Source organism: Paramormyrops kingsleyae, chromosome 23 (genome assembly GCF_048594095.1).
Source record: "Paramormyrops kingsleyae isolate MSU_618 chromosome 23, PKINGS_0.4, whole genome shotgun sequence".
Classification (NCBI taxonomy): Eukaryota; Metazoa; Chordata; class Actinopteri; order Osteoglossiformes; family Mormyridae; genus Paramormyrops; species Paramormyrops kingsleyae.
Genome location: NC_132819.1, coordinates 8,449,968 through 8,469,387, shown reverse-complemented (window position 1 = coordinate 8,469,387; position 19,420 = coordinate 8,449,968). Strand labels below are relative to the sequence as shown.

The 19,420-nt window shown below is 51.5% G+C and overlaps 1 protein-coding gene across 13 annotated transcripts in view; it reads left to right on the top strand.

Annotated features, from left to right (window-relative positions):
* The window catches only part of macf1a (microtubule actin crosslinking factor 1a), a 143,740-nt gene that overhangs the window by 27,557 nt on the left and 96,763 nt on the right, over positions 1–19,420 (top strand). For 10 of the 13 annotated variants that reach the window (XM_072705724.1, XM_072705725.1, XM_072705728.1 and 7 more), the window contains one exon: positions 19,218–19,279. In XM_072705724.1, coding sequence (XP_072561825.1) covers positions 19,218–19,279 — 62 coding nt within the window. Of the gene's footprint in view, positions 1–1,068; positions 1,139–11,563; positions 11,788–15,913; positions 17,751–19,217; positions 19,280–19,420 lie in introns of those variants that run through there. The other 3 variants (XM_072705721.1, XM_072705718.1, XM_072705720.1) reach the window with 3 other exon arrangements.

Genomic DNA, 19,420 nt, shown 5'->3' with positions numbered 1-19,420 from the left:
TATCAGTGATACACTAACATAATATTATGTAAGTGCATACTGTATCTGTAATATTTAAAGTCTTGGCTTGGAGATAGCTGTCTCTGAGACTGTGGAATCTCGCGTTTCTCACAGTTTCTTCTTAACTTTTCAGTGCTGTTAATTTTGCATTTTTAAAAATGGCTCCAAAATGTAGTGCTCCCAATACACGCGGTAGTAAATGTACATACATGGGCATAATTTAGATGGTTTGTATATTATATAAAAAGTTCTGGATAGGAAATGACACAGCCATTTGCCTTGCAAAGTGTACAGTACAGTACTGTTTGTTTAGAAATTAGTAATAAATAGATTTTTTTTGTTACCATTCAGCCAAGCTGGCTATTATGGGTTGAGGTTAGTGGTGGTCAAGCATTATTTGTGAATTTTTGCATGCACACACACACGCACACACACACACACACACACACACACACACACACAATGAGCAGATCCAGAGTCACTGGATTGGAGGCAGCTTTCTGTAATCAGTCACAAGGTCGTTCACTTTCTTCCCGTGCCCCCCCCTCCTTGCACGTCCGCACATTAAGTCACACGATTGCTTCTGCCTGCATACTTTTGAATAATTGCAATTGAGCGCTACCTGCTAGCTCGTTTAACAACACGTGGACACGCGCACACGCATCCTCCCCAGCGAGCCGCGCGTAAAGCACGTGCTCCGGTCTCAGCCGTGACATCAGCTGTTCAGCGGGCAAAGTCCAGCTGGCCTCTCCTGTTGTGCTGCACTGCCTCAGTGCTGCTGGGAGCGCCGGTCAGAGTGGGACGCCTGGAGAACTGGGAAGCGCGGAGGACGTTGCCGGAAGAGGCTTCGCTTTGGGGATTATTCAGCCTGAAGATGGCCCTCTTCTTCACCTAAAGGCCTTTCTTGTTGACCCTCCTTAATTCCTTATTTATTGATCTATATATTTATTTTAATCCTTTCTCTTTTACTCCTCCTTTCCCTTCAGTCTGTTTTCATCCTGTTGTTGCCCCTCTTCTGCTGGTCCCCTCCTCTGGCTGTTCTTTCTCTTTCTCTTGCTTTTCGCACCCCCTTCTCTGGGTGTTATGGATTCCTCTGCTGCATACAGGCAGTTCCTGCAGGATCTCAGTGATAAGAGAGGTTGGTGTCTTTCGACTCGAGTGGTTATTCAGTTGCACAGTGTAAATGAGTGGCCCACTTTGCTCTGTGGGGCCCTGGACCTCTGTTCCTCAGGTGTGAGTGAAAGTGCCTGGAGTTCTAGGTGGGTGGGGGGCATTTCCATTGTGCCCTTCATTACCGTGTTGTGCTTGGTGGACTGGGGTGGGGAGCCTCAGTTCGCAGCGATACACTGTCTGTGGGAAAGGGTTGTGGGGGATTGTAGGGGGTGCGGGGGAGCAGCTGCCAAGGAGGGGTCGAGTGCAGAGTGGGGGCGGTGTAGGGAGCTCTGCTTACAGGACAGACGTCTGGGTTTGGACCTTTTGTCTGAGCGGCCGCCTGTCACCTGTCACACTTATGGTTTCTGTGAGAGGCCACTGTATGTCTGTATCTATCTGTCTGACAGTGAGAGAGAGAGTGTGTGTGTGTGTGTGTGTGTGTGTGTGGCTCAGTGGGTTACGATGCTATGTCTGTGATCGGAAGGGCGTTGGTTCAAATCCCAGTGTCAGCAAAGTGACATCATGGTTGGATCATTGACCAAAGCCCCTAACACCCATTTGCTCTAGGGACACTCTGACTGCACTTTCTCAAAAATGATGCACTACCAGTATCGGTATCGGGTCCGATATCGTGCTCATGTCCTGACAATGTGAGGATGCCAATAACCAATATCATGTAATGATGTATCCACAATATGGGCCAAATAAATGGGACAAAATATCTGCAGTGTGGAAATACTTCAAAAATCCAAAGCATAGCAGACTGCAAACTGCTCTACTAAACTATCAAGAGGAGGTAGGAAATCAGGTTCCTACAACACAAATAATCTGATTAAACATCTAAAAACTAAACATAAGAGTGAGTATGATGAAAGTGCCACCAGCAGCAACACTCTGCAACAACCAAACGTGCAGCAAACACTGGCACAGAGAGAGAAGATGTCAAACAATAAACTGTGTGGAGAAAATCACAGAAGCTCTTATCCAGTATTGTTCCGGCACAATTGGGTGGCAGGGCTTAACGGCAATGGTTTAGCGGATTGTCTGTATATCATTTTATTCAGGCTTTTATCTTTTCTACGATGGGGGGGATTTCAATGTTATTGTTTATCCCAATATTTCAAAATTAATATATTGCATGCTATTTTTCAGACATCACACAGCCCTAATTGGTATCGGTATCGGTGAGCACCAGAAAGTGAACATTGGTACTCATACTCAGTCTTATAAAAATGGTACCTGTGAATCCCTAGCAGAAATTTATGTTTTGTGGCTTTGGATAAAAGTAACTGCTAATTAAATATAATAATGAACGGCCGACAGGGTGCTTTTCTTTTTGTCAGTAGGCATGGCTCTGAGTGCTCGATGCATTTCCACTGAGCTCCCTGCCCACGATTTGTTTAAAGGGAGTTGCTTATCACCACTTCCTGGGCTGTGTTCTGCGTGTAGGGCGGTGTGTGTCAGTGTTGCGTGTGTGTGATTGCACTGAACACCTGTGTGTCAGTGTGTGTGTGTGTGTGTGTGTGTGTGTGTGTGATTGCACTGAAACACCCGTGTGTCAGTGTGTGTGTGTGTGTGTGTGTGTGTGTGTGTGTGTGTGTGTGTGTGTGTGTCAGTGTGCGTGTGTGTGATTGCACTGAACACCTGTGTGTCAGTGTGTGTATGTGTGTCTGTGTGTGTGTGATTGCACTGAACACCTGTGTGTCAGTGGTGTTGGGTCTGTAAGTGCTCCACTGCTGGAGGTAGAGCACTGTAAGACACACTGCTCTGATAACCTGCAGATTCAGACTGCTTTTTAGAAGTCTATTTTAACTGACAGGTTACAGGCTTTCTTTGGCTGCTCTAATGCAATCACCGGTCACGGGGTAGATGTTTAAAAGCTTCAGAGCTCCCTCTGAAGTCCCAGGTAATCTCTCACATTTGGACTCAGACACTGAGCCTGTTGTCGGAGCGTAACTGGGGCGTGTTGTAAAAAGCACATGGTGCGGAGCTTGCTTATCTAACTGTGTGCTCAGAGGGGCCATGTGCTGTGTCCCGCCACAGCCTGGCCAGGCCGGCAGCGCTCCATCCGAATCAGTATCTGGGATGCGGTGTATGACAGCAGGTGGTGGGGGTGTCTGTCCTAGCGAGTGTGTGGAGGTTACAGGAGCTGCACACCTGCTTTGGCTTGGCTGTGAGGTGCCGTTGGGAGAGACCAGCAGGGCTGACCTGCTAGTGGCGTCTGTCTCTGGGGAATATCTCGTGTCTGCATGCTCATGCCCTTCTGCCTCCCCCAGGGCAGCATAACCATGATTAGTTCCAGCCCATTCCCCCCCCCCCGACAGTTGTGTACATGTGCTCCTGCATGTCACTCCTCCTCTAGGGCCACTCGGCCCTGACCTTGGCTCTGTTCCTTCGAGGTCAGTGCCAGGGCCTGAGTAGCTGACACATTTGTGGTCAGATATTGGGTCTCCTGGGGCCTGCTGGCACTCCCTGCCTGACCTTGGACCTCTGACCTCGGGGAAAATCCTCTTGGGAATCCCCAGGTCCCTGCATCACACTCTGCGACAAATGTTATATTTTGAGTCTGCAAGCCAATGCACAAAGGTTTGTGCTTCCGTTGTCATCTCAAGAATGACAGAAGGGTGGCAGACCTTGGATGTTTCAAACTCTCCTCGCCAGGAACCATCAGGTCGTGATACCTTATTCAGGGTAGCCAGAGGAATATTGGAGTATTTCAGTCTGTTCTGGATCCTCAGCTCGAAGTGGAAAGTGCTTGTAGCGCAGTTCGCAGTACTATGCACTTTCTCACCTGGCCACACTGTAACCGTTTTTGAACAACATATCACCTTTTTCCACCTGAGATAAGTACAGGTCTTGGCTAGATAGGCCACGGCCTATTCAGCTTCTGTTTAATTTTCATTGGGGTTTTGCGTGTAGATCTTAGGTTTGTTCCTGCTGTGTTTGCATGCTGTTCCTGCATCCTCTGATCACTTTCCCAGGCTGCCCTGTGGCTGCTATATGTTCCCTTCTTTTTTTTTTTTGCCGTGTCCCATCACGTTGTTGACTTCCTTGGTCTGCACCACTCGTTACGGTGAATAAACGAATCTGGCTTGCTTTGGTTTCACTTGGCTTCAGTTTGTTCTGGGTCAGTGGTGGTAAAAGGGCCATAGAAACGACCAAACAAAACTTAAAGCAGGCGCTCTGTTTATTTCGGGCCTGCTGGAGTGGGTGTGTCTCAGCAGCCTGAGGGCTCCAGTCTTCTGGCTCCACATCCATCTTTGTTTTGTTTCATGTTTTAATGGTTCTCTCTTAAGGTGCGAACATCTGCAGTTGTCAGTGTGTACAGATGTGTGTGGGCGTTACTGTCCGGTGATTCCCCCAGGGGCACTCTGGCCTCGTGACGGCCAGCCCCCTCCCCGGATCGTTGAGCATCTTGATGGAGGTGGCTGGACCGCGGTGTAGCTGCTGTGTTGGGGAAGGAGGTGGGGCTAGTTTGGGGGTGATTTGGGGGGCTGACCTTGCGCAGTAACAGTTCTGAACAGGACCAGGTGTCCAGTCCGAACCGCTTCCTGTCATGAAAGCCTCAAGCTCGAGCCCCACCTGGCTTGTCTAGTGCAGTGTTGTCCAGTCCAGTCCACAGGGGCCCACAGACAGGCCACATTTTTGCTGGAGCTGGGAGGGAGCAAAACTGTGGACTGTCTGTGGGTCCCTGAGGACTGGACTGGGAAATGCTGGTCTAATGTATAACTGGGTGTTGTAAATTATATACAAAATAAAATTTAAGTTTGTGTTCTGGCTGCCAGCTAGCCCAGCCACTAATCAGTACACTGTGTTATTCCTGTATCAATAGGAAATTCTTCTTTTGTTGGCAGTTCATTTTGTCTAACATCTAGCTTATGGCTGTATTGAGGTGTCGAGCAAATGGCACCATTTTGCTTAAGAGTAAGTCACTTGGTAGTGCTGTCCAGTGGTGATGAACAGACAGTCTATCAGGGAACCACAATAACCTTTTGGGGGGGGGGGTACTGTTTTATCTGACTGGATTGGGAGGGTGCTCAGGTAGAGTGAGAAAAGAGGTCAGCACTGTGACTGTCTCAGGGCCCGATTTCCCAGCGAACCCAGCCGGCCTCGGCGCTACTGCTGACCGCGTTTGTTTTGGACACTATTTACAGAGGCTGTAGTGCGAATGACTCTACATTGGCTTGTTTGTTTGTTAGTGGTGGTACCTGTGTTGCTCTATGTATTTGCAGTCTCTGCATTGATATTTATTCATTCAGAATATGACTGCATCGCTCCATAACTACATCTGTGCTGAAGCTGTAGGCCTCAGGAAACTCCATCCTGTCACGGAGACCGTCTCTCTGCACCATTAGGGGACCCACGAGTGGGCTGGTCCTGGGACGGGGGCGGCCAGGTGCGCTGGGCGAGCGGGGAAGGCTCATGGCGTGCCGGGCATCCTGAGGGCATTGTGTGTTAACGCTGTGCCTTTACAGGCTGTACAGATGGTGGTTCTGTCCTGAGCCACGCCCCCCCTCAGCCAGCTGAAGTGTGCGAGGGCCCGATAAGCACTATGCTCAGTATATCTCACACACCAGCTGGGTGTGGCCGCCCCACGTGGACCTTAGGAATAACAAGGCAGCAGCTTCGACGGGACCCCTGCAGCAAACCCGAGTTCTGTCCCCCAGTGGAATAACAGTGCCCCCTTTTGGGCTTTTGTCCCCACTGCAAACTTCAGTGCTTTTTCCATATGTGACATATTGAACATAAAGGATGACACCATGCTTTTGCCGATATAGTAAAATGATTCTCTTGTATCTGGAATGATGTACCCTTCCAGAGCTTGGACTTGCCCCTGGTTCTGTACAGTAAATGCTGTGTGGTTTAGTGGCCCCGGGCAGCTTGCCGGCCTTTTGGGTGCAGGATGTCTTGCTCTTAAAGACGACGAGATCATAGTGGCTGGGTGATTAGAGGCCTCGGCAGCGGCAGTACTAATTATGCAGCACTGAAGAAGACCACCTATTGTCTGATGCCGAGTTAAGGGCGAAGCCTTGGACATTGGGTCAAAACAGAGGACGAATGAGCAAGGAAAATGTCTTCACTGTAAGCGAAGAATAGATTTGACTGAAGCCGCCTTGCAGTGTAATGAAATACACTTAAGGATTTATCACCTGATAACTGTTTCTCACAGGTCTGATCCGTTTCTCATTTCTGCTGTGTGTAGTTTTTCTCCAGCACATGGCAGCTTGGTGTCTGTCTGTCTGTCTGCAGTGGACTGGGACTCGGATGTCATCCGGTGGTCATCTACTGGTCATCTTGAGTCACTGTCACCGTTACATCTTGTCACAAAGAAGTGTCTGGCGCTGTCACTTTGTCGGCAGTCGCTGCTGCCTCCCTCCCTCCCCTCCTCTCACTGTCACGTCTCTTTGTCACTGTGGCTAAACTTAAATTGGAATTAGACTGTGATACTGGCTGTTGAGAATCACACATTTGACAGTCTATCATAAATCATTAGCGTGATATTCATTGACATTGATAATGAATGGGCAAATGCTAATGTGAGGCTAATTTGACTCACTACACCTTAAGGACTTGGTTGTACAGGGAAAATCTGACTTTTAATCGAAGACGTGGAAGCTATTTCTGACTTCCATGGGTCTGATCGATCATCACTTTGGCTAGTTCAGTCTGGGTCCCTTGTCTAGTCGGCTGGTTCTGTCTGACTCTTACCGGTGCCGTGTCTTTGTGATTTGGCAACCTGATCGGCTCAGCCAGTTTCTTCTGACGCATATGTCTTGTACAGTCCTGTCATGTGACTCGTGGTCTTGGCCAGCCAGCCAGCAGCCGGTGGGTGTGTCAGAATGACCCTCTGGGAGACGGCATCTTTCTTCTTTGCTTCCTTCTTACCCATGGCATGTGGACCCCCACAAAGAGACCCCTTTTCCTTTTCCCCTTCCACCCGTGGGAGACAGTGGGGGAGGGGGGGGTGTAAATTTTGCAGCACCTGTAATCTGTTTAGAGGAGGCTGGGAGGGAGAGTGAGAGAATGTCACTGGTGCAATTGCTGTTACTTTCGTTTGGTAGTCTCAGCCTCCTGCCAATGAAAGCTCATGAATTATGAAGTGGGGAAGGGGGGTGGGGGCAAGAAGCTACGTGATGCGATTTGATGGGGTCAAATTAAAGCCACCCTCGCCCCCAGCCCCCTACACACCTTTTATTCTTTCTTCTTACGAGTGTCCAGTGATCGTGTAACTAAAGCAATTATCCCGACGATGTCACTCCTGGGAAATAAAGCAAGGATGTGTGTAATAACGGTGGCGTCTCCCCTCCCCTGGATAATGTCGCTGGCCTGCAAGAGGTGTTGGCCAAGCGCGCGTTCCCTGCTCACTCAAATAGAATGTATCTGGCTGAAATTTGGGAGTGATGGTGCGTCTTTTGGGAAAGTGCTTGCGAAGGGAAGGCCTTTGTCTGCATTGTGCTGATGGTGCTGCTTCGCCAGTGCGTCAAGGCCGTGCAGCCTCTGACACACACACACACACACACACACACATACACACACACAGTGGACTTGAGATGCAAGCCGGACTGCACAGGAGGCCACCTTGGTCTAAGGCAGCATCTGAATCTCGTTAAAAGGGGATTACACCGTAACAAGCCCGGTCCCGGGATGGGCGGGGGTCTTGTAAGGTGTAGGGGGGTCTGTGCTAGACCCTGTTACCCCAGCTGCTGAGCCTGCTAGCTCCCATTTTGCTCCAGTTTCTGTTCCTGATTGTTTGGGCCCTTTGGTTGCCTGTCCAGGTCCCTGACAGCGTAGCAACGGTGTAGGAGTGCCGTTCCTGTACCTTTAAGAAGGTACTGAGGCTGAGTAAAGGGGAAGCAGCTGCTGGTGAGTTTCTGCTGAGCGGCTTAACACCGTTCTGCGATGCACTCAGATGGCTGCGTGCTGTAATGCGGCATGAACGGCATGTTGGCACCTACCCTGGGTACCTACCCTGGATACCTACCTGTACCTGGGCCTGAATTGGGCTCAGGCCTGTAAATAAACCTGACTCAGGCATGCACCTGGGTCTGAATCGGAGTGGCGCCTGTAAATGGGCCTGACTCGGGCCTTACCTAGGCCCAGATCTGAAAAAAGCACCTTACTTGGGCCTTACCTGAGTCAGTGGGGCCTGTAAATGGGCTTGACTCGGGCCTTATTCAGGCCTGGGCCTGTAAATGGGCCTCCTCCATTCACTCCTGCACCAAGCATTCCTCAGCAGTAAATCTGCCCCAGGATCTCAGGTCTGAGCTCAGAGCAGCAGCAGAGCTGGGTGGTGATGTGGCAGCACTGAGGAGACTCCTCACGCGTCTCGATCACAGCATCAGATGGTGTGTCCCTGGCTGTGGGGGTGTGGCCAATGCTGAAGTATCACCATGGTGACGAGAACAGCTTCAGGCCCCCACCCTGACTGTGTTCTGTGTGGGCTGTGTGTTCTCCCTCTGTTTATCTTTCTTTTGGCTCCCCCCCCCCCCACCTAAAAATTCCTTCCTCTCTTTCCTCCTCCTCCTCCTCCTGATCTTTCTGACTCTCTGCTCTCCCTTCCCTGTTATTAACCTGCCTTTGAGGGGCCCTGCCTACGGACTTTAGCTCGGCTCACAAAGCTGTGGGGGCTTTTGTGCCCCCTGCCCCCCTGCGCTTTTCCCACGCTGCTCCTGGAGCTCTTCCTTGCCATGCCGTGGGACCTTCAGTGGAATCAGGTGCCATGGTTCTGGCACCCTGAGCTCCGCCCCGCCACATTCCGCTAAATGTCTCACACCCTGCGGCTAGTTCTGTGGCTCACATGCGGAGGTGGCAGGCTGAACGTCGTCCTGCCCCCACTCCGGAGGGCACTCCTCCGTTCTCCCCCTGAGTGTCTCTGCACTCTCCTCTCCTCCCCTCCCGTCCCGGGTGCTATTAGTCCACAGTTCGATATCCTCCTCTGATTGCTGGAGGACACCCCTGGGTCCGCTTAGCATCACATTTGCTCAGCCTGTCGGGACTGAGTCTCTTTATGGTCTGAGGCAGTCGTCTGGCTGGCAAGCCTGTAGAATGCCGCTGCCCTTAACTGTGTCTGAGATCTGCCGGGGGGGGTCGGTGGCTGGGCGGAGCTTCCACCACCTCTTAGCACCCTCCCCACACAGCTTTGGCCGGTGCTCCCTTCGTCTGGGTATGATTGGTGATGCCTGGATACCTTCTTGGATTTTTCCGTTTCTCTAAATGTGTCCTCTGAATGAGCCTTTGATCTTCCGGTGTCGTGTTCCCCCTAGAGGTTAACCAGAAGCACATGACCGGAAGCTCTCCCCCCAATCCAGCACACTCCTGTGGATTCTGTCTCAAGCCGGTGGGTTGTCTGCGAGTCGGCTGTGAGCTCCATGCTTGTGTCTGTGGGCATTTGGCGCCCCCTTTCTATGATATGTGGTTCTGCACTGATATCTCTGATGCTTTGAGCATCTTTAGGTGTTTTTTTGCTGACATTTTGTTGTAGGGAGATTATAAAACACCAAGGCCTTGTTCGCAAACAACTGCCTTTCTCTTCCTGTTTTTTATTAAGCATTCACATACCTCACATAAACCTTCCAAACCTGCTGACTCACCCCCCCCCTCCCCTCCATGGCCAGAGGTCAGGGAACAGCCCCCCCCTCAGCTTCCTGGAGGCCGGTACCCAGCATGTCTTTAGCCTGCTGTAGGTCGCGACCCAAATGGGAACCGGTTGCTGTAATTCAGTTCTGGCTTCAGTCCAAGGATGCAGAGGAAGGATGGTGGAGACAGTGCAGGGTCACGCAGCCGTTGGCATGTTTGTGTGTGTGTGTGTGTGTGTGTGCGCGTCTGTCTGTCTGTGTTTGTGTGTGTGTGAGTGCGTGTGCCCATTTTGGGAGGCTGTGTTGTGGGGTCGTCAGAGCTCATGTCCTGCTGGCAGACTGGTGCGGGGGGGGGGGGGGGGGTTGTGTGAATGGAGATAGAGGATGAGGGAGACTTCCATGACAGAAGTCCGACCCATTTTTGCCCATTTTTTCCAGTACCTTCCTCACGGCCCAGTCAGTCAGAAGCAGTACTGGCCCGACCCAGCCCACATCACCGGCTCAGTCCTGGGGCTGGTTATAAACCCTAAGTTAGCTTACTCTGGCCTTTCGGTGGCTGGTGAGCATGTGGTCCTGATACTTTGATTTTGGGGGGCGGGGGGGGGGGACTGAAGCCGGAGGCGAATGATCAATGAGAGCGATGGCAGTGCTGAGCAGGCTGGTCTCCTGTCTGCAGACCCCCCCCACGCCTCTACTTGCTTCCCTGAAACAGAGCACTCACCCTTGTCAGCCAATCAGAATGTCTGGAAAGGTGAGCGTGGCCTTCTCAGGGCTGTGGCTCAGTGGGGACTTCCTCTTTGTGAAACGGCCCAAGCTGTGCCTATGTGATCGTGAGGTCATCCTGCTTCACCGCAGAGACCATGAGCCGACTCTCCGGAACTTTCTGTGGCTCCGCTCTTGCATCACTCCTCAGATTAGTGGCTGGCCACCGGCCACCCAAACAACCAACTTTAACCCCCACAGACAGATTCTCCATGTCTTAAATGCAGCTTGCTGTGCCATTTTTTACAATAAGAGTGCAGTTCAGACAGAGAGCCCCCTGGTGGGGCTAAGGAAGACCCCCACCCTCGCATCAATTTTGACTCACACACACGCACACGGCTTCATCTGGCTTCTTCCACTTGAAGCAGCGTGGTTAGCAATGGTGCAGGTATGCGACACACGCCCCCTGCATAGCGACTGCCGAACATAGGTGCAAGAGCGGGTTGTGAATCCCCGTCAGCGGTCGATAAATACAGATGTAAACACAGACGCAGTCATGGCAACAGGGGCGGGGGCATGTGGGCACCCAGACACCAGCCACCAGCGCTCGCACACCACGTGGGCCCAGCTGCGGGCAGCGGGTGTTCTGGGGTCACCAGTGGAGGCCAGGAGCCCCCCCCCTTTTGCCAGCCCTCCCACGCGCTCTCTTTTTTTCAGAATTATTTACTTTATTATAATGGTGTCCAGAGTGGTCGCTAAAAGCTGCAGACTTGTTTCACAGGAAAGGAATTTGATGTAAGGGTGTTGGGGTTGGGGGGGGGGGGGGGGGTGGCGAGGAGGAGAGGGGCCGGGACATCTGAGAGGAGGTCGGCCGGGTGCTCAGCTCGACCCGCTCTCTGTCAAGGGAAAAGAGAGGGAGCAAAGCCTTCACAGGAGGGCAGAGGAGGACAGGAAGGATGAAGGGATACTGGTAACACGTGAGGACAAGTGGACAGAGACCCGGGGACGGACAGAGAGAAAGACAGATGGGTCCCCCTGTGGGATTGCAGAGAGAGAGAGAGACGAGATACCTGAGCAAATCGTGTCGCGTGGTTACCATCATCTTTTTTTTTTTCTTTTCAGTTTTTTTTTTTTATGTCTTTGCCTCCTTTAATCTCTGCCTGGTTTTGAGACTGAAACTAGTGGGCTGACTTCCCTGCTGTAAGAGTAAACTTGCGTGCGTGGTGAGGACAGGTCTGTACGGCCGTCATGGACGCCCCAGAGTCCTTACTGTATGCCCCGCTTCTCGTCATCGCCGTGCACATCCTCACGGTCGCAGGAGTGTGGCTGTATCGCCGACGGCACGCCAGACTCTCAGGTACGTGGCGTGTTAAGGAGGTCTGTGTACACCAGTCTTTCTGGTCTGTTGAGATGGTCTGTATACATTTACCCACTTCGACACTGCACTGCAGAATTGGCTATGATGGGTGAATTTGATTATGCATATAGATTTTTTGAGCTGGCCCACATTTCCAGCCCTTTGTAGCCGCTTGATTGTAGCTTTTCGGTGCTGCTTTTTGTGGTCTGAGCCACACAAACTGTTTGTGCATGGAAACATGTTTATTAATATTCATAAAGAAGTATGTGGCCCAGATCTTCTACATTGTGGTTGGGTCAGAACGATCAGGCCTGCCCGCTTTCAGCTTCCAGGGCATCCTGAATCGATGACACCAATCATCTCTAATGCCAGTAACATTACAGCCAAGATTGCTGAGTTTAAGGCTTCCAGCACCTGGTTCTCTGTGCCTGACTCATCAGTGCTTGCTGGGCCCAGTCTCTGCAGCACGCCGGGGGGTCATTTCGGTTTGCTGCACTGTTTCTCACTAAAGTCTGTTTCGTTGGGAATGGTGCATCTTACAAAATGGACCTCGCAATGTCACACTGATATATATCCCAGTTCCCCAAGGGCACAGTAAGGAGGGATTCCATCACAAAGACTACATATGTCACGTATTGTATACACAGGCACATGGAACACGTTTTTTTCAGCCATACTGCCTGCAGGGGTGTCGGCACGGGGCTGCCCAGGGCTCCAGTGAACACCCCCGACGGTAACTGTGTGACGGCGTCTCCTGCCGTAGCCGGGGCAGGGAGGTTGGCCTGTCTTTTGTTTTATTCCTGGACTGTCAGATGAATAAAATAAGGAGGCTGACGTACTGCGGGGGCTGACGGCCTTGAGTAGCGGCCCAGCACGCTGGGCTCTTAACTTGGAGCCCGATTGGAAAAAGGGGAAGGCCCCTGGAAGGCAGAGCGTCAAGTGGATTAAGATTGATATTCCAGCCCGCATGCCACATATCAGCACGCAATGACTGTTAATCAGCTTCCTAGTCATACATGGGTGATTATGAGCTGCTTCGCTGCAGTGCTGAGACTTCCCTGGCTCTGTAATGTATGCAATGGCAGAGATGCTTGTCCCTCTGACGCTGTACGGGCAGAGGACAGGAGCCCCCCACTGGCCTGGAGGCCGCATTACGGCGTTCTGTAATAACTGTGGAATGTGATTCTGGGCCTGACCTTTGGGGCTGCTCTCTGTGTGTATATGTGTGTTTTTTGTGATTATTACATAGTGTGGACCAGATTATTTCCCCACAATGTGATAAGAACCTGTAACTTTTTACATTTTTTTGGTCTCAAAAGAATAACCTATACAGTGGTACCTTGGTTTATGAGCATAATTCGTTCCGGAAACATGCTTGTAATCCAAAGCACTCGTATATCAAAGCGAATTTTCCCATTAGAAATAATGGAAACTCATATGATCCGTTCCACAACTCAAAAATATTCATATAAAAATTATTAATACAAAATATAAAGTAAAAATACATAAAACAAATTAACCTGCACTTTACCTTTGAAAAGAATCGTGGATGGTGTGAGGGAGACGAGAGAGGAGAAGAGGAGGGTTATTTTGTAGGACGACTTTCACTATAATTAACGGAATCACTGCTATCTTGGCTCACTGGAATCTTTTTCTGTTTGTGCGACTTTAACAAGGAACCCATCCAATGACCTCTTTTGCCTCCTTTTCGATTTCGCAAAAATGTGGACATTGCATTGTCGTTAAACAGATTCATCGCTCGCACTGCTACACCCTTATTCAGGTGGTGCTTTTCTACTAAATTTTGACTATACGAGTGAGGCATACCGACTGAGACTGAGCATGGGAGACGATTACCCACAATTCCGCAGCGTGAGAAAGTTAATAACGATTGGTTCAGTTTTGATGACGTGCGCTCAGCGCACAGGAAGCGCACGCATGCGCTTCCTTTTTTGAAGCCGAGCGCACGTAAAAACAAGAAAAACAAGGAGCGCATGTGTGCCATATGATTTTTGATGATACTTACTTGGCGCTCGTAAACCAGGATTTGCTCGGTTTCCAAGTCAAAATTTATTAAAAATTTTTGCTCGTCTTGCGGAACACTCGTAAACCGCGTTACTCGTAATCCGAGGTTCCACTGTATTTCATAAAAGTCCGTGACTGCAATCAAAAAACTAAAAATACCCAAAGTCTTGTGTTTTGTTTGGTTACTTACGGTTAAGGTCAAAGGTTGGATACGGTTGGGATTAGGTTTGGTAGTTGGGATTAGGGTTATGCCCATAGATGCAGTTGCTGCTGCCTGCTGGTGCCCCCTCAGGCTCTGTATAAAGCTCTCCGTGAGAAAGCTGGCTGGGCCCAGCCTCCCCGGACCCGCCCTGAGTTTCCCTCTAAAGGGAGCCAGGCTCACACAAGCTGCTTCTGAGGGACTTCGGCTTTTAGCAGTGGTTCGAGCCCTCAGCCCCTTGATGGACAGGACTTTCTCCATTTTGTGGTATCTTCCCTCCCCATCGGCATGTACGAGCACATGCTCCAAGCTTTCCTGAAGGCCGTCGCTGCCAGGTGGTCTGAGTCCTCATCTGTTTAATTGAGGCTGGGACTGTGAATCAGCCTGCCAGTACATGCTGAATTTCCACCTCTCTGGGCTATGAGGCCTTAACATTTGCCTGGTTCTGGCGTGAACTTTTCTCAGATCAGAGTGGCCGGTTCCGCTTTCTCACTGGTTTCCTGCCGGTGCCTTTGCACAGGGAAGCTGACCTAACACCTGCACCCTGCTGGTCAGCTGACGTCATTTCCAGGTTTTGCTCTTCTGTAGACTGATGTTTTACTGCGGTAATTCAGGTTAAAGACCATGCCTTAGTGTACAGATGCTGAGACTTGAACTGGCAACAGTCTCGGCTTTGCTGTGGCGACGCCCACTTTGGCATCATGGCTATGATGAGCTGTCTGATAAACACACTATCTGTCCATCCATCCAGCACAGGGGCATGGGAATCCCGGAGCCCGTGACTGGAAGAATAGGGCATGAGGCTGGGGACACCCTGGATGGGATGCCAGTCTATTCTAGGTCACATGTGCATACACATGCACATACACACACAAGTGATTTACTGACACATCATTTCATAGCCGCTGCCCCAGTGCCTTCCAGTTCACTTAAAATGTGCAGGCCTCTTTACGGCAAGTTTATGGGTAACTGCATTATTTGGCTGCGATTTCTGCATGTCGGCTGAGTTGATGACTGAGAAAAGAGGCTTTGCTGCTGGTTATCATAAGCTAATGATTAGTGCTTGGCCTAGTTAGCACATAATCGGTCAAATCGGATCAATCCCCAAACACCCGAGCTTTTGTGCGGTTTGAGCACTCGTGCTAATATGCAGGAAATGTGAGAGTGCTTTGAGAATAATTATGAGGGCAGCAGCAGCTCGCCGGTTTACCTGCACTGTGCCTGCGCCTTGGGGCAGGTTCTAACAGCTGCTCAATGCACTTGCATTAAAAGCGTTCCTCGCGTGACGATTCCGCCTGCCCCCCAAACGGCCGTTGATGAATTATTTAGCAGTGCTTTCAGAGTTACGAATTCCATCACTGGACCATGCTAGCTGGCTGACAAGGTGTCATTTTTGATGGTAAAACACGAAAAAACTCTCCGTTCATTTATATGTGGGTTTACTGAATGGTCAGATATGGTCTTTAGCTGATGGATTATGAATCTGGGATGTTGGTAGATGGCTACAAGCCAGATTTTTCCAGATGTCCCTCATCTAACACAGTTTTCAGAGCATCGTCATGTGGAGTATGAACTTGTGACAGTGTGTTCAGGGAAGGCAGTCCAGGGGTCAAGCGTCTGCCTCCTGGTTGGATGGTCCACAGGTCACTGCCCCCTTTTCGATGGATAGAACACTTTGTCTCTGTTTCCGGGCACCCAGCGGGATTGATGACAAAGACACTGAGAGAGGATGGAGGGAGTGGGGGAGAAGGATGGAAGAGCTGTGCCAGTCTGTGGATGGTGCTCCTGATGGGGGGTGGAGAGAGAGAGAGAGAGAGAGAGAGAGAGACAGGACATGGGGCAGTGCAGGACCCCATGCATGGGCAGGGAGGAGAGAGAGCAGCTTAGCCGCTAATAAGGGAGGGCAGTGTGTAAGTTTGAGTGTGTGTGAGAGAGAGTGTGTGCGCGCGGATTTGCAGGTGTATTTATAGCCATCCTGTGGTGGGACGCCTTTCACACTCACGACACAGAACAGGCGGGAACACAGCGGAAAGAGGGGGAGCAGAGAGGAGAGCCGGGGGGAGAAGAGGAGCTGAAGAGGGCCTGCGTGAGCTCACATCTGTCCCAGGACGGGCGCTGCAGAGGCAGGGCTGAAGGGGCTGCGGTGTCCGTTGATGTCGGCGTGTGGCGGGCTGGGGCGAGGCGGGGCGGGGGTGTGCGCGGCTGATGAGGTCACGGCGCTGATCCGCTTACGTAGCCTACTGGGGTGCGTCTCGTGCGCGGCGGGTATTCTTGGCTACTGCTTCCGAAGGCGATGCTTGCCCTCGTTCTGGGGGACCCTGTCAGTGTTCGCTGACCCATCTGCGTGGGCCGGGCTATGCACGAGGGCTGCGTGTGGAATTTGGCAGAGGTCGCAGAGCCCTGTGCTGCTCTATCACCGCTCAATACCCATTTTAGTCTCGGCATACGTGAATGAAGACAGGACTGGACATGATCGGAGGCTGGAATCCAGCTGGCTTCGGTAAACGTGACCCCTCCCCCCTGCTCCCCACACTCCCTCTGTAAGGTTTTTTCCACTGTGTCTCAGACCCTGTGAGCTGCTCTGGCTAATCCTGCTTCGGGGAAAGGTACCCTGCTTCCCGGAACTCAGAATTCCCACACAGCATCTCCAGTCATAAACACGTTTTGCTTTCACTTTCATTCCATCCTTTGAGCCATAGGCAGGCAAGCAGGACGCAGGCATGATGCGGGCACTAGTAATTATCATCTGATCCTCCTGACTGCTTCATTCTGGATCTGGATTGACTCTGGCCCCTGTGGGCCCACAGCATCTCCAAGCAGCAGTCTGTGTCACGGTGTCTCATGGCTGAATCGGACACCGCATGGACACCCTGTTCACGGACAGCCATGTGATTCCGGCACATGGGCCGTGGGTGTAGCTGGCCGCTCTGCTACTTTCGGTCTTTGGACTTTTGGCCTTGATCTGAGGACTCGGGCGCTTAACATAGACAGCCTGTAATGGCTCCTTTTACTGCGGGGCTTTTTTTAGGGGGACTCCCAGCATTCCTCATCTGACTTCCTGGCGTTCCTTATCCAGGTTCCCTTCTCCCTCCTAGCCCGCCTGGACATCTGGTCTCACCTTTGGCCTGCTTTCGTTCGACCGTGAGCGACTCTCGCCACATCTTTGGAGGGGGAGAAGCACCAAACAGGGCATTTTCTGACTGGCGTCGAAGGTGGCAAGAAGGACCGCGAGGGGAGAGGGGGCGGGTCTTTGTTGGTTAGTGGGAGGATCCTAGTTTTGACGCACATGTGTGACTGAGAAGCTGGTAGGGGGGTGTGGTGGGCGGTCCTGAACGGCAGCGGAAGGCAAGAGCAAGTGAGAAGACGAGATTGAGCGAGAGAGATGCAATCTGCGGTCTGCTAGCTTGGGGGGGGGGGGGGTCACTCAGCCGCCTGAGTGTGAGCAGCAGGTGTGCAGCGACGCCACGGAGCAGCTTCCTGCCTACAGGGGGTGTGCGCGCGCCTGCGTGTTGGCAACGCGAACCAGCTGGGCCTTGTGGTATCAGCCAAACCAAGCCTTCCCACGGCTCCCTGGGCTTCGCTGGGGGCATACGGACTGCGTCGCAGGGCCACGTGACCTGTGGGTGTGGAGGAGGCGAGTAAGAGAAAGGGGGCAACGAATCCGGGGCCAGGATGTGGCCGATGTACTATAACCAGAGCAGCCTCAGCGTCCACCTGCAGAGCCGCATGTGCTGCGCAGGTCAGTGTGCGCCTCTCTGTTTCGGAGTGTCTGTGCAGTTTGTGTCTGTCTGCTCTAGCTGTGTCTGAGTCTGAGTCTGCGGGTGTGTCTTCAGCTGCCCTCAGCTGTTTAGGGGACAGTTGTCACTGCATCTGTCAGAATATCATATTTGCCGTGATTTAGAAGCTGGCTCTAGTGTTACAGCAGCTGAACGCAGACTGCCTGTGTGAGGAGATGGTGCGGCGTGACCACGAGTGCCGTACGTTTCTCCCATGATGCACCACGCACGCGTCACCACGGATTGGGAAACATGTCCGGGGAGGGGGGGTTCAAGAGGCCCTTTCAGTTTGCGTGTTCTGCGTTTTGCCCAAAGTGTCACTTTCTCTTACCCAGGTTGGGTGGCCACTTCCTGTAATGTCACCGTGGTTAAGGAAGTGGCTTTATGATGAAGGGTCCGGATTCGAGTTACGCTGCAGGGGTCCAGACCATCGGCCCCTCGCAGTGCAGGTCTGCTTGTTAGTAAATAGCTGCTGTTGTACTGCTGAAGCACGTGGCGTGAGAAGCTTAGAGTGAGGTGTGAGGTGTAATCCTCAGCCCGGCTGCGGAAACTGGGCCACACGGATGGGAGTGCTTCCCGTGGCTTGCGTGACACGCCGGCATGCGTATAGCTACCCTGCGTGGCTGCGCGTGCCGACCAGAGGAAGTGAAACGCGTTACCTCCCCTACGTGCTCTGCCATTGTGTTGTCGTCGTCAAGGCTACCATGTCAACAACAAGCAGGCCTGTGGGGGAGGGTCTCACTGGGACCGGGGAGCTGCGATAGTGCTGTTGGGAGGCAGAGTATTTAAAAAAAAAAAAAGGCCCTGTTTCACTTGGTCTATTTTGGGTTTTTACCTCACCCCCCAAGCATGATGATGCAGGCTTGTCTGAGAACTGCATCTTGTCGGGAACGGCCTGCCTTCTTTAAATTTCACTTTGTGCCATGTTTGTGATGACAAGGCATCGGACCAGTGTGAGCATAATGGCACAGCTCCCCCAGTCTGTTAGGAGGTTTGCTTGCGCTGTGTGAATTTGGTTAGTACTGATAGCACAGAGGTATGGCAGGTAGTCTTACTCACTCACTAAATAAAATGTTACTTTATTAACCGTCTGTTTTCTAAACTGCTAATGGTAAAACGGATGACTCATAAAGAATGACTTTTAATTAGAGGTTTAATGATATTGCTGAACTGTAGGAAAACATGCCTTTGACAAGTAGAGACTTCATTAGATGAAAGCTAATGCATGGATTTATGAGCCCTGTGGGGTGGGGGGTGATTCTGTGTGCCAGGTCTCGGCAGATGCTGCTAAAAGCAGCTCCATGCAGCAGCTGTGCAGAGACGATGCTGTCAGGAGCGCAGAGCTGCCGATGATGCAGGCTGGAGACGTGCTCGGGGGCTCCCTGAGTTTCCCTTTATATGAATAACCTCCCCCCCTCTTTTTTGCGCAGATGAACGGGACAGAGTACAGAAGAAAACCTTCACGAAATGGGTCAACAAACACCTGATCAAGGTACACTGAGGAGCTGCTTTGTCTCTCCACAAATTCCTTTAATTCACTCTGTATCTGTGGCTCAGTGTGTCTAGTACTGTCTGCTTCCTTTCATGCATTCTGGATCTGTGGCTCAGCTGTCTGTAGTACTGTCTGCTTCCT